General features: G+C 38.7%; 4 protein-coding genes across 5 annotated transcripts; 3 read left to right on the top strand and 1 right to left on the bottom strand.

Moving 5' to 3' along the window:
* The first annotated feature begins 168 nt into the window (after positions 1-168).
* LOC149046021 (uncharacterized) lies at positions 169-3,249 on the top strand. Its single transcript, XM_089206104.1, has 2 exons — positions 169-773; positions 876-3,249. Exons 1-2 carry the CDS (start codon positions 607-609, stop codon positions 3,247-3,249), a joined length of 2,541 nt encoding a protein of 846 aa, XP_089062230.1. The 5' UTR covers positions 169-606.
* LOC149046022 (uncharacterized) lies at positions 2,490-5,083 on the bottom strand. 2 transcript variants are annotated; one of them, XM_089206107.1, is made up of 3 exons: positions 4,847-5,083; positions 4,458-4,483; positions 4,242-4,375 (listed from the first exon to the last, which is right to left on the bottom strand). In XM_089206107.1, the coding sequence occupies exons 1-3, from the start codon at positions 4,979-4,981 to the stop codon at positions 4,354-4,356; spliced, it is 183 nt and encodes a 60-aa protein (XP_089062233.1). In that variant the 5' UTR covers positions 4,982-5,083; the 3' UTR covers positions 4,242-4,353. The 2 variants fall into 2 exon arrangements, with proteins under 2 accessions (XP_089062232.1, XP_089062233.1); XM_089206106.1 differs by lacking the exon at positions 4,458-4,483 and having other exon boundaries at positions 2,490-4,375.
* A 2,524-nt stretch (positions 5,084-7,607) lies between these two features.
* On the top strand, positions 7,608-10,646 carry LOC149046023 (uncharacterized). The gene has a single exon (XM_089205993.1). It carries the CDS (start codon positions 7,608-7,610, stop codon positions 10,419-10,421), a length of 2,814 nt encoding a protein of 937 aa, XP_089062119.1. The 3' UTR covers positions 10,422-10,646.
* A 711-nt stretch (positions 10,647-11,357) lies between these two features.
* On the top strand, positions 11,358-13,085 carry LOC149046024 (tyrosine-protein kinase Src42A-like). Its single transcript, XM_089206354.1, has 2 exons — positions 11,358-11,765; positions 12,191-13,085. Exons 1-2 carry the CDS (start codon positions 11,493-11,495, stop codon positions 13,001-13,003), a joined length of 1,086 nt encoding a protein of 361 aa, XP_089062480.1. The 5' UTR covers positions 11,358-11,492; the 3' UTR covers positions 13,004-13,085.
* The last annotated feature ends 719 nt before the right edge of the window (positions 13,086-13,804 follow it).

A 13,804-nucleotide genomic window follows, 5' to 3' on the forward strand; every position in this document is an offset into this window, starting at 1 on the left:
TATCGGATCTGATACATTAATTGCATTCTGGCGGAAGGTTGTCTGTTTAAATACACTTTTAGCCTTATCACAACCATTTTTTTTTTTGGAATCGATGAAATGCCGTAATAATCGGTTGTTCGACCGGAATTTGCTCAGTTCAATTCGCCTTGTTCAAAAATGCCAAAAAATTACATGACATTTGCCTCTAATTTTTTTTTTTCGTTTCCAGGCCCCCAATAGTGACACAAAATCATGGCGGAAATTGTTAATTTTTTAGCGAAAAGCAGAACTAGACAAAGTTAACGATAACTTTATCTAAATGTACGGTTAGATTTACGATACATATTTATTACTCTATCTATAAGTCGCAAAATACTTTGGAAAAGTGAAAAATAAACCATGTAAATCGGGCTTCGAAGTCGTCGAACTTGAAAGAAGTCGTGACTGGCATTGACCGCTCGGCCAAACAAACTCATCACTTCAAGCGGCCTGGAGCGGCCTAGTCGTTTATGTACGGGTTGATCTGGAAAGCCTGGGATCTAATAAACATTTTGGCTCCAAATTCGTACGTGTTGAAGCGAAAAAATATATGTAAATCGGCGATTGAAAAGTACTTCTTCGCAGATGTTGGCGATGTTGCGTAATGCCCGCGCTATTCTTGTAATTTGCATTACGTTTGTGTTGTTTTGTGCAGTAGAGGCCGTGCAAAACGACGAAGAAAAGAAGAAAAACGGCGATGGCGGGAATTACAGCCACAAAGAATATCCATCATTTCAGGCCCAACTAAACAAGTAATCTTTGAATCAATAAATTCCAAATATGTCGTAAATTTATGAAGTTGCACCCGATTTCATGTTCAGCAATTGATAAATGTTCTACATGTTTGTTGGCAGTAAACTTCTGTACGAATTGTACAAATCTTCAAAACAAGAGGCTGACCGTGAAGAAGAACTCGATCCAGAGGAAAGCTTAGGCAAACAAAACTCCGTTTTAAGGATACTTATACAAAAAGTCGGACAGGAGTGCGGGATCCCTGGTGTAATAATAAATCATAGGCTGATCCAAGAATTCAAAACAAAGATCTGGCGATTAAATCAAGCACTAGCCAAAGCCAAAACTATGGGAGGCAATGGGGTGAAAAAACTCTTTTCCAATTGGACAAGGGGTAAATTTTCAACTTGGAATTTTAAGATATATTACTATGAAATGGACTGTGTTATGCTCCAAAACGAAAACAATGAATTGAGGGGACAGAAAAGAAAGCTTGAAGATGATCTTAAAGATGAAGAGTGCAAGAAGGCCAAAATTGAGCAGAAAATGAAGGAAGCAGTTGCTAAAAACAAAGACATTACTAGCAAATTTCAAAAGAAATTTAAAGGGCTTGTCCAGAAATTAATGAAACTACAAAAAGATAAGAAATCAAGGGGTCCTACCAAAAGTAAAACATTTCTAGACTATAGCAAAAGGCATCAAACTAGAGTTCGAAAGCAAATGGTCACAGACTGTGAAACTTCACTTTCATTTCTTGGACTTCATAATTTTGTTGCCACTAAAGTTGAAATTTTCCATGAGAACACTCAAGAGTACGAGACTCTCACATTGGTTGATAACAATAACATTCAAAACTCATCTCGAGCCGAGACAGTCACTGATGAGGAGATTGATGACATAAATTTACTGCTGTACACAAAGGAAAGATTTAATATATCAAATGAAGCATACCATGAACTTTCTATGATTTGCAAGGAACTACCTCGGTCATGGAAAGTCAAGGAGAGGATAAAAGCTTTAAATAGTAAATGGAATCTGTCAAGTACTCCCAATGATACTTGTGGGATTCAGCAGAGCATAGAGGAACGACTAGAAGTAAGGTTGCAGACTCTTATGAAAAACAGTCCTAATGCTGCTTTCAAAGAAAATCATAAGATTCGAGTTAAACTTTCTGGGGATGGTACCAATATTGGCAAACGACTACATGTCATCAATGTTACCTTCACTGTCCTTGATGAAGGAACATTGGCTCAGGCAGCTGGTGGCAATCATTTGATAGCTGTTATAAAGGAGCCTGAAAACTATGAAACACTTTCCAAAGCATTGACAGACATCCGAAAAGATGTAGAATCTTTAAAACATTTGTCAGTGGGAACAGAGCAGTTTGAAATTGAGTGGTTCCTGGGAGGGGATTGGAAATTCCTTGCATGTGTTTGCGGTCTTGGTGCTGCCCATGCTACATACCCCTGTATTTGGTGTAAATGTCCCTTATATGACAAATATGATGGAAGAAAAGAATGGTCTCTCACTGATGTCTCAAAAGGAGCACGTTCAATTGAGGAGATTCAACAACAAGTGAATACAAGGTCAAGAACAGTGGAGAAGTACAATTCTAAACATGCTCCACTTTTTCCCTCAATTCCCATTGATCATGTTGTCATAGATTCACTTCACCTTTTTCTTAGAATTTCTGACAACCTAATTAACCTCGTCATTCAAGAGCTGCGACGTCAAGATGCACTTGACAAAAACAAAACTTTTAATGATGGTTTTAATAGATCAAAGTACAAGCACATGGCAGGCTGGGAGACTTATCTAAATGATACCCTCAAAATTCCCTTCAACTGGTTTGTCTGTAAGGATTCAAAGAAATTGAAATGGCGGGATCTAACAGGCCCAGAGAAACAGAAATTATTTAGGAACATTGATTTCACTAAGGTATTGCCCAATCACCAGAAATCTGATCAAATATCACAGTTGTGGAAACAGTTTCTAACAATTGCAAACATGTTGAGTTCCACTATTCCTCAACAGAGCAAAGAAGAAATTCAGGAGGCATCAAAATCTTTTCTGGAACAGTTTTTGAAATTGTATCACACTAAGCATGTTACTCCCTACATGCATGCACTGGTATGGCATGTGCCTGAGTTTATACAAATGTATGGTACTATCAGCTCCTTCACTCAGCAAGGTCTAGAGAAACTTAATGACAAAACAACAAAGGACTTCTTCAGATCTACCAATCAACGAGGAATGGATGCGTTAAAACAAATTGTACAAAAAAGGAACAGAATTGAATATTTCGAGGATCTTGGCAGCCAAAGAGGCACAAGAAGTGTTACTTGTGGAAACTGTAAATTAGAGGGTCATAATATTAAGACCTGTTTATCCCCATGTAGCTCATGTGCATTTAAACCATGTTGTTCTCCCTTACATGTGATCAAATCAAACAGCAAATGGGTTACGAAATGTCAAAATGAGAATATATCGGTCTAGAGATAGATGATATGGAAGTACCTTAATAAATTGTTGTTGTTATATAAAATAAATAATTTTGCAGCCCTAAATTGTACACAATACAAGCACTAACAAATTGTTATAATCTGTTACAAAAACTTGTAATAGATAAAGCTGAGATAGTGCCTTAATAAATTGTTGTTGTTATATAAAATAAATAATTTTGCAGCCCTAAATTGTACACAATACAAGCACTAACAAATTGTTATAATCTGTTATAAAAACTTGTAATAGATAAAGCTGAGATAGTGCCTTAATAAATTGTTGTTGTTATATAAAATAAATAATTTTGCAGCCCTAAATTGTACACAATACAAGCACTAACAAATTGTTATAATCTGTTATAAAAACTTGTAATAGATAAAGCTGAGATAGTGCCTATATCCCCCCGAGGAATAGGGATTATTGTTAGAATGGGCAACAACTCATCCTCTTTGGTCAACATTAATGCATTACATGTTTGCTACTGTCAGAAACATTGTGGCTACTACTACTGTTAGGATGGGGGCGATTTCCACTCATTACTGTTGTATTCAGCCTTCACACCATCCCCACGAACAAATGTAAAAATGACTTCCAAGTCACTTTCAGTGTGGCTTTCTACAAGAGTATCGCCGACATAAACAAACTCTCTTACAGGCTTTTTTTCATGAAGCCAAAATCTTACAGTTGCAGGAATGACATAACAAAAGTCTCCATTTACATTTTGAATTCTCTCAAACCACTTACTACCAAGTAGATCGCATAAATGAGAGTTATCATCAACACAATGTACTTCCCGTCCTCTTGACTTTTTTACAAATCCAATATTTTGTAAATATGTTTTATAAATATCCATGTCAATCTGCATCTCAATTCGAACCTCCGGTGACTCCCTTTTGGTTGAAAATAGACTAAACTTTACTTCGCGGCCAAGGCGGTTGAATAAAGCTGAAGCCCTGTCAGACAAGGAATCTTCACTCGGTATGAATCGTGGTACCAAGCGACCAAGACTACTTTTGTCTCTGTCAACTAAGTCATCTCCATCTCTCCATTCATCAAAGTCACTTGAATATCCAATAAAGTGAATTTTCACTTTATTTTCTATTTTGTCTCGGTCAACAATCTGCAAAGAAAATATTATCTATATCTTAGGACTATTATGATTCACTTTGACGATATAACTTACGGTAATTTTTAGTACTTACTTGAAATGATCACGGATAAAATGTTCCTGAAATAAAATTATTTAAGAATCAAGTTTCAGAACGATCCCAGTTAAACCATGAGTATTTGAGGCGACGAAAATTCCCTTTTAGGTTAACTTGCTAAATATCAGTACTGTTATATTTACTTGCATAGCGGCAAGAAAGATGGGCCAAATAACTCTCACTAGCAACGGTCAACTATGCTATCAGGTATTCTGAAGTTACTCCTTTCATGTTAAACCGAAAACTATGAAATTTGTAAATTCCTTTATCTCTTAATGAACTTATTTCTTTCGGAAGAAGTTAAAATTATTCAAAAGAAGTGTGGTTTTATACCGCATGTATTACGTTACGAGGAAATTTATCAACAAAGCAATCTCCTTACTTACCTCAATTGGATACATTTTCTCCTGATCAACTTTTTCCGGTTTTTTGGGACGTATCTTCTCGGCTTTGAGATGAATGTGGCTTTCTATTCCGAGATAAAAACCTTCTACGGGACGAGTGCGCTTTTCAGCCGCCATTTTTTCTGTCTACTTTGTTCAGCCCCAGAGCCCGCTCATTCAAACTGCGCATGAGCAGGACCAATTTTTCAGTCTCGAGCAAATGTCTCCCTCAAAGGGGTAATTTTTTGGCGGCCAGGCGTTCGTAATGGCATGGGAAATTACATGAAAGTAAAACTGCGAGAATGCATGAATGATAGCCGATCTACTCCACTGAACTCGAGAAAATTCTATAAAACTTTCTGTCTCGTTGAAAAATCCTTCGCGTTCTTTTCGTTAAAAATACTGTTCCAGAAAAATTACCTAGGATTTAAACTACTTTTCACACAAGGCAATTTTCAAGAAGCTGTTGTGGAGTGCAGTGTCAAGACGGCATCCCAGCTCACTCAAATCAATCTTTCCGCATTCCGTTTTCCCTTCAATCAATCAATCATTCCAAAATTCATTATTTCAATTTCCTGACATCATCACGATGTCAACTTACACAACGTATATATCTCAACAACAAATCCACTGGTCAACTTGCTGGCGGGCTGGTAAAGTAGAATTCATTCAAGGAATGTCAGACAACTCGCCCCCTGGACAATTAGCCCCAGCCGATTAGCCCCCAGTCTCTGGACGATTAGCCCCCCGTCTTTGGACGATTAGCCCCCAGTCCCTGGACGATTAGCCCCCAGTCTTAGTTTATGTAAAGGAGAAGTTACGTTCATTTGTTGGTCATTGACTTTTATGAGTTTGTGGCTCCTAAAGGAGCCCTTTTTTTTGTGAATGTCTATCTATATTAACATTTACTCAATTTAAATTACATGGGTTGTACGAGGTGAGCACAGGCCTGCAGAAGCTCCTTTGAATTCCTTCGGCCGTCTTCGTATTGACTCCAGAGGTCGAAGAGTCTTCTCTGCATGGTCCGATAGCTTGACCGCTGATGTCTCTTCAGCTTTTTGTCTGAAACCAGACGGATCTGCATGCTGACCAGTGTAGCTTCCCGGTGAAGTACCTGGATCAGGATTTACAGGGGCAGCTGTGATCGTCCTTTGGCGCACCGGTTCAGTCCATTGTGCCAACCCTCTAGTAGTTTCCTCTGAGTCGAAATCAGCGTCAGGATTGGCAGATGCTGAGATTTCACTTAAATTTTCACTGAGAGCGGTGCTTTCGGCCTGAGGGAAGTCACAGGTTAAGCAGCGCCAGTCGATAGACGTACCGGTTTTAACAGCATTGCGGTAATCTGCCTGCGACACGCCCGATTGACATTAACAAGTAGTCGCCAATAAGTTAAAGTTTCGAAGTTTCGTCCCTGGTTTCTTTCCTTTCTTATTTAAACAACATGACGGAGAAACATTCGTAAAGTATGTAAACAAAAAGAACACAGTTCATTTTTGTAGAATATATAAACAGAAAGAACACAGTTCACTTTATAATTCGATACGCACGGCAGAGAAACATTCATAACAAGCAAACAACAAGACAGCAAGAACGTAGTTTACTTTATAATTTAACACGCATGGCAGAGAAATGTTCGTAAAAAGCAAATAACAAGAACATTGTTTATTTCATAATATATGATAGGGAAACGTTCGTAAAAAGTAAAGGGCAAGAACATAGTTTATTTCAAGGTTGGTGGGTTGGGGGCTAATAGTCCAGAGACTGGGGGCTAATCGTCCAAATACTGGGGGCTAATCGTCCAGAGACTGGGGGCTAGTCGTCTGGGGCTAATTGTCCAGGGGGCGAGTTGTCCGGATACCGTGCGGAGGTGAGCACAGGCCTCCAGAAGCTCCTTTGAATTCCTTGGGTATCCGGACCCCAGAGACTGGGGGCTAATCGTCCAAATACTGGGGGCTAATCGTCCAGAGACTGGGGGCTAGTCGTCTGGGGCTAATTGTCCAGGGGGCGAGTTGTCCGGATACCCATTCAAGTGATCGAGGCCGTACAAGGTGTCCTTAAAATAACCCACTTAATTATTTTAACTAATTCTTAACTGAACCATTCTAGATGGCATCTTCTACTATCATGCATATTTAATTGGCTGGCCTAGCCTTAATATACTTGAGTAGGATAAGCATGCTTAAGCACTAAGTGAGTTCTCTGGGTAAGGGTAGTGCAGAGAAAGACTTAATCGGAGAAACTTACGTTCCGACAACCTCAGTGCAAGTCGTCAGAAGAGTCATGTTAAAATATTATGTCGATCGTGTGCTGTAAGTCCGTTTCCAGCAAGCTTTGTTTGTAGTGATGTTATTGACTGCAAGACTCAAATGTCGTAAGTCTTCAGTGGTTAGTAAATTTCATTTCTCCGGTAACGTTAAGTCGTTCTCCTTGGTTAAATGTCATGAGTAAGTCGTCTATATGGTGCGGATCTTGGCGAACACAGAGAAAGAAGGGCTGGCTGATTTCGAGTAAGGTAATTTTTGCGATACACCATGTGAAACTATTATATTCTAGGCTGGAGACTCGAACTAGTTTCATTCTTACCAAGGGAGAAAGGATAGGGAACTAAACGGGGACCTCATTGAGCGAAAGTCATTCACAACAAATATCATTTTAAGGAAACATGGGTTAAGAATGTACAGACTTAATAAAATCGACCAATCGTATTTTATCATATCTTTGTGTCGTTACAGAAAGCGACATTGTTACTCTTGGTAAACGATCAATGCTACCGTTACATCTGTTGTTTACATTAAGTTGGTCACCCAGTGATATCAAATTTTCTATTTCCAACACAGTTTACACTGCACGAAAAAATGTTCCTATCCACAATCTAGAAGAGGAAGATCACCTTTTAGTTCATGGTTTTGATGACAGTGATTCAGAGAATGACTTTATTTATCATGAGAGGATACCACACGCATTACTCAAAGAAGTGTGGGATTTGCCTGGTGAGGATGTTGATACAGACTTCCCCCAAAATCAGGGTCAACTACCCTCTGTGGATGTTAACAACACATCCAGAATAAATGGAAGTTTCAAGCATCTTCTTCGTTGGTTGCTGATTTTCCTGTGCCTTTGGTCTTCATTTTCTTCATTATCTGACAATGCATTGGAAATACTTCTTACTTTTTTGAGGGCAATGTTTGATTCCATGGGTACAATCTTTCCAGTTGTTACAAGTTTTGCTGTGCTGTTCCCAAAGTCAGTCCATTTACTACGCAAGCAACTGGGACTGGACAAAGACAGATTTATTAAATACATTGTGTGCCCAAAGTGTCACACTTTGTACAATTTTGATGACTGCTATGAACTGGTTTGCGGTCGAAAAGTCACCAAGAAGTGTACTTTTGTTCAGTTTCCAAACCATCGGCAACATTTCCGCCGTACCAAGTGTGGTGAACCACTTTTAAAAGAAGTTTCCTTAAAGAGTGGGGGGACTAAGCTTTACCCACACAAAGTGTACTGTTATAACAGCATCATTGACAATCTCTGTCAATTCCTTCAAAGGCCAGGATTTGTCGATAAATGTGAATTATGGCGAAGCAGGGGTATCCCTGATGGATTCCTTGCCGATATCTTTGATGGACGTATCTGGAAGGAATGGCAGAACGTGGATGGGAAAGCATTTTTGGCAGCACAGAGGAACTATGCATTTATGCTCAATGTTGACTGGTTCCAGCCTTTCAAGCATTCAGTGTATAGTGTTGGAGTGCTCTATATGGTTCTGATGAACCTCCCCAGGGCTGAGAGGTTCAAACCAGAAAATGTTTTCTTAGTTGGTGTGATCCCTGGGCCCCATGAACCAAAACACAACATTAATTCATACTTACAGCCCCTCGTAGCTGAACTGAATGTGCTGTGGAAAGATGGCATAAGTGTCAAGGCACATGGGTCAACTACAAATGCCAAATTCCATGCTGCTCTTCTTTGTGTTGGCTGCGACATCCCAGCAGTGAGAAAGGTTTGTGGATTTACTGGCCATGGATCAAATATAGGCTGTTCAAAATGCAAGAAATTTTTCCCTGGCTCAGTTGGTACCAAAATTGATTTTTCCGGCTTTGAACCATGCCCTCCAAGGAGTAACAATGAGCACAGACTGCAAGCACAGGAGATCTTGAACCAAACAACTGCTGGTGACTGTGCAAACCTTGAACAGCAGTTTGGAACAAGGTATACAGAATTAATGTTGTTGCCTTATTTTGATTGTGTTCGGTTTCACATTATCGACCCAATGCACAATCTGTTTACTGGGACAGCTAAGCATATTATGAAGAATGCATGGTTAGATCCAGAGAAGTCATTGCTTGACAAGAATAACTTGCAACAGATACAAGAAAAAATGGACAAGCTTAAAGTTCCCGCCAGTGTGGGAAGAATGCCCAAGAAAATACAGAACAGTTATGGGGGCTTCACAGCCGATCAGTGGAAATCATTTACAGTTCTTTTTTCCATGCATGCCTTGTGGAATGCCTTGCCCAGCAGTGACATGGAAGTGTGGCGTAATTTTGTCATGGCTTGTTCTTGCCTGTGCTCTACTGTTCTTACAGAAACAAAAGCATCGCTGGCCCACTCCTACCTTTTGAAGTTTTGTCAGGGTTTTGAACAGTTGTATGGCAAACACAGAGTAACTCCAAACATACATCTGCATACCCATCTTGTTGAGTGTGTCTTGGATTATGGACCTGTGTACTCATTTTGGCTGTTCAGCTTTGAGCGCTATAATGGAATTCTTGGCGAGTACGGAACTAATCAACGTGCTGTTGAGATACAGTTAATGCGCAAGTTCTTATCAAGTCAGTTTATGAAGGATTTGCCTTTGCCTGTTGAGTTCCAAGATATATTTAAACCTCTGCTTAACAGACTGTACTCAAAACAATCAGGAAGTCATCAAGAACAGTGTCTAACTGAGAAGGACCAGGTGTCTGGAGAAATTATCCAAGCTTATGTGCTGTCCACTGGTCATGTGCGAACTGGTGGCAAATTTGAGAGCAGTTTCTATTTGTACACATGCTGTGGACCATACTCAAGAGACACTATAGATGTAGATGTTCTTCCCCATCTAAAGAAATCCTATGCTACATTTTTGGATGGGCTGGATGAAACCTCTGTTACGACTCACTTTGAATGTTATGCTTGTTGTAAATTCAATGGTGATCTCTTTGGCTCCATTAAATCAAGAGGAGATAGATCAGCATTTGTGTTGGCAAGGTGGTGTAAACTTGGTGGCACAATTGACACCTCTGGAGCTGATTTGAGATCAGGTGTTATTGATTATTTTATGAAACAAAATGTACAAGTAAATGGACATTATGTGACCTCTGTTTTGGCTTCTGTACATTGGTTTCAAGCTCACCCATCAAGATACTCCTTAGGTGCTCCTGTCGAGGTCTGGTGCAAAGATCTCTTTGAACCTGAAGGTGAATCAACATTTATTCCAATTCAGAGAATCAGTGGAAAGTTTATACCAGCAATTGACATTCTCCAAGATGAACATGTCCTTGTGGTCTGTCCTCTTACACGCAAATTGCAGTGTTAGCTTTAGTGTTTATTAGATTGATACCATTCATAGTTTATTTTATGTTCAAGTTTTATATCTTGATAGATATAGACCATTGCAGTTCTTTTTTCATCATCATACCTTTATTGACTTTTACTTTTTTTAATTTGTTGAAGGTGGCTGGTGAAGGCCAAGGCATCAAATTGAAATTGCTTTTAACTTCCGATAAGTCCTGGAAATGTAAAAAAAAATTAAATGAATAATTGAACATTAACATAAATAAGCCCACCAAAAAGTTGCTTTAGGAAAATGTTGGCCTGGTGCTTATTATCAGAATTTAGGTTTCTCAGGCCCTCAATGGTTACACTACGCAGCCAGTATAAAATTGTCATTTTTCTTATTAATTACTTGCGCTTTTGTTGGAAACTTAATTTTGTTTTTATTTGCAACCTGTTACAGTGGAACCTTGATTTAAAAAACCTGTATATAAAGAAGTCCTCAGTTTAGCGAATGATGCAATGCATTTTTCACCCTAGTGAAAGTAAAATATATACAAAAAACTTGATATAGTAAAACCTCATAATGTTATGAACATATTTTGTGAGACCCATGGCCCTTCTTTTTATTATAAGGGTTCCACTGTATGGCATGGACATTAGTAAGATTTCTTAGGGATTTTCTATATAAAACCATTAAAATGACTGGCAAGCAAGTAGTAATTTTTTGTACAGTTCATTTAGATTAATACCATGGAAGTATCAAATTCCTCCATCCCAGATCACCCCTTCCCTTTTTACTGTGCGCACCTTGTTAGACCCAAACAGACAATTGTTTTTTTTTTTGGGGGGGGGGGGGGGGAGGGGGGGAATATTTGCTATTCCTCCCAGCCCTCTTTTTCTCCAAGGTCCACTTAGTAATGATTTCCTTCAGCAGAAAAAAAAGTTTGTTATCATTGTTATCATTGCGTAATCCGAAAAAGTCTGGTGACGAAAATCTTGAAGTTAACTACTCGCTGGTCAGCGGTCGTTTTGGCGCCTTAAAACAGAATCTGATGTTACGAGCAAGGCAAGGGCAAGATTATAGTAATTTTCAACATTTTTTATCGTGTTCATGGGTAGGATAAGCCGTGAAAACACAAAGGAGGAGATAAGACGAATGAAAAGAGGAAGGAAAAAACGGAAACGACTACAGAGAAACCTTAACAAAGAGAAGACACTTGCGTCTGGATTAAAGATCGAGAAGGCTCGCCTCGAGAAACAACGAAAGATATGCGACTATATAGCGAGAAAATATTATGATCGATGGCACTCACTTCTCAAGCGAGAGGAGGCTTCAAGAAAGGCTAGGACATTGATTCCAAGGCAATCTGTAGCGCAAGGGAAGGTGTGTACTATATTTTAAATCTTCATAGCCGGAAAGGTTTTTAAGCGGGTGCATCAATTAAAGTGGAGGAGGAGGGGGTGAGGGTGGTTTAGGGTCCTGTCAGAGAATGAGTCACTGCATCAACCTCCTGACGCTGTTTGACCAAGTCTTCCTCATTAGAATAAATTTTACCATCATCTCAAACTCTTAACTTCAAATAAAACAGCCATGTTGAAAGTGTGACTCCATCTACATGTGCTGATCTGACCTTGGTGTCACTGCATTCACGTTACCATGAAAAGAAATCGCTATTTAAAAATCTGTTTAAATAAATAAATACATTACAACATTTAGAGAGGCATTTATTTATGATTTATTTCCTGCTCTGAAAAGGAGGGTTAACAAAGGATTTACAGTACATTAATTTTTGTCTTGCTGAAATGTAGGTCATTGCAAAAGCAACATGTGAATCCATTGTGGAAATTGACTGTGCCCTTTTGGAGCCCCCAAAAGATGAATCTGGAATGGAGGTGAAGGTACATCTGGGTTCTGGTGTGTTTGGTTGCTGCAACAAGATGTTTTACAGGGGCAATCCTGTTGCAGTTAAAACATTTTATTCTGCTACATCAGAGGAGGTCAAACAGGAGGCAAGAGTCATGTCAAAGTTCAAACATGCAAATTTTCCTCTTCTTATTGGGATGTGTACTCTTTCAAAGCCTTACCATCTAGTGTCGTCCTTTTACCATGTTTTGGACAAGCCTTACACATTGTCTTTGGCACTGAAGAGCAGAAGTTTGAACCTTTCGCAGGTTATTTGGCTGACCTTGATCAATCAGTTGGCTCAGGCAATATCCTATTTACATAAACAAGGATTTCTTCACAGAGATATCAAAGCAGATAATGTCCTTATCTCACATGTAAACAATGAGTATCGTGCCATATTAATTGATTTTGGCAAATGTGTAGCTTTAACAGCAGTTGGTTCCCTTGTGAAACATTTCACTCCTGAAGAACAAAAACTTTACAAAAGTAAGCATGGTCACATTGCTCCTGAAATTGTATGTGGGGCCAGTCCACCTTCACATGCCAGTGATATATTCTCTTTTGGAAGAGTGATCTGTGCAGTTGGTACATACCTCCAATGCCACTTCCTTTGTACTTTGGGGAAAAAGTGCATTCTTAGTGATCCTGAGTTAAGACCACAATTAAGTGAGATAATCGATGAACTAGAGGGGCGACTAAAATTGCATGTCAAGTGATTAATATATGTTTACTAACATACAATCCTGTTGAAACTGTTCACTGTTTCTTAGATTTTTTTTTGGGGGGGGGGGGGGGAGGGAGTGAGGAATCTGTTCTTTTTCCTACCCAGACTTGTTCCCACAAGAGCACTGAAAGCTTTCTCGATGGCACATCGTAGGTTGGCAAATGATGAGATGGCACATCTTGTCAGTCAGTGCTTTTGTGGTACTGCAATTGTGTAGGTAAAATTGTTACCCTGTTTGATTTGAAGCTTCAGATTAAGTCAACAGATTAATAGATGTTTCTGTAAAATTAATACAGTATGTCAGTTTCATAGGGAAATTTTCATGAATAAATAGTTTGAATATATTAAATGAAATTTACAATAATCATGAAATAAAAATTTCACTATATACATATACAATTGTATTGTACATATACAAAAAAAAAATAGGAAGAAAAGGACTAACTACAGAGAATAATCAAGTGCTAACCCCATTGTAGTAATGCTTGATACAGACAGTTATTTTTTGTTGCCTTTATAGAGTGCTGGAAACACAAACTTTTATGTATCAATTATTCTTATTGTTTGTAAGTGACGCAGTAGTTATTACTTGGGTATTCGGATATTGGTAATTGGATAAAACTTGGTTCACTCAGTTTTGATATTGCATTTACATTTACTTTTAGTAAATCTATAGTATAAATTGAGATTTTGGTGCTATCCTATAAAGCACAGATGAAGACACTTTGCAGTTACATCAGGACATGCATGATAAATATTTAGATCTTATATCACTTTCTTCAAGAAATTTCTT

Source organism: Pocillopora damicornis, chromosome 5 (genome assembly GCF_964200805.1).
Source record: "Pocillopora damicornis chromosome 5, jaPocDami1.2, whole genome shotgun sequence".
NCBI lineage: Eukaryota > Metazoa > Cnidaria > Anthozoa > Scleractinia > Pocilloporidae > Pocillopora > Pocillopora damicornis.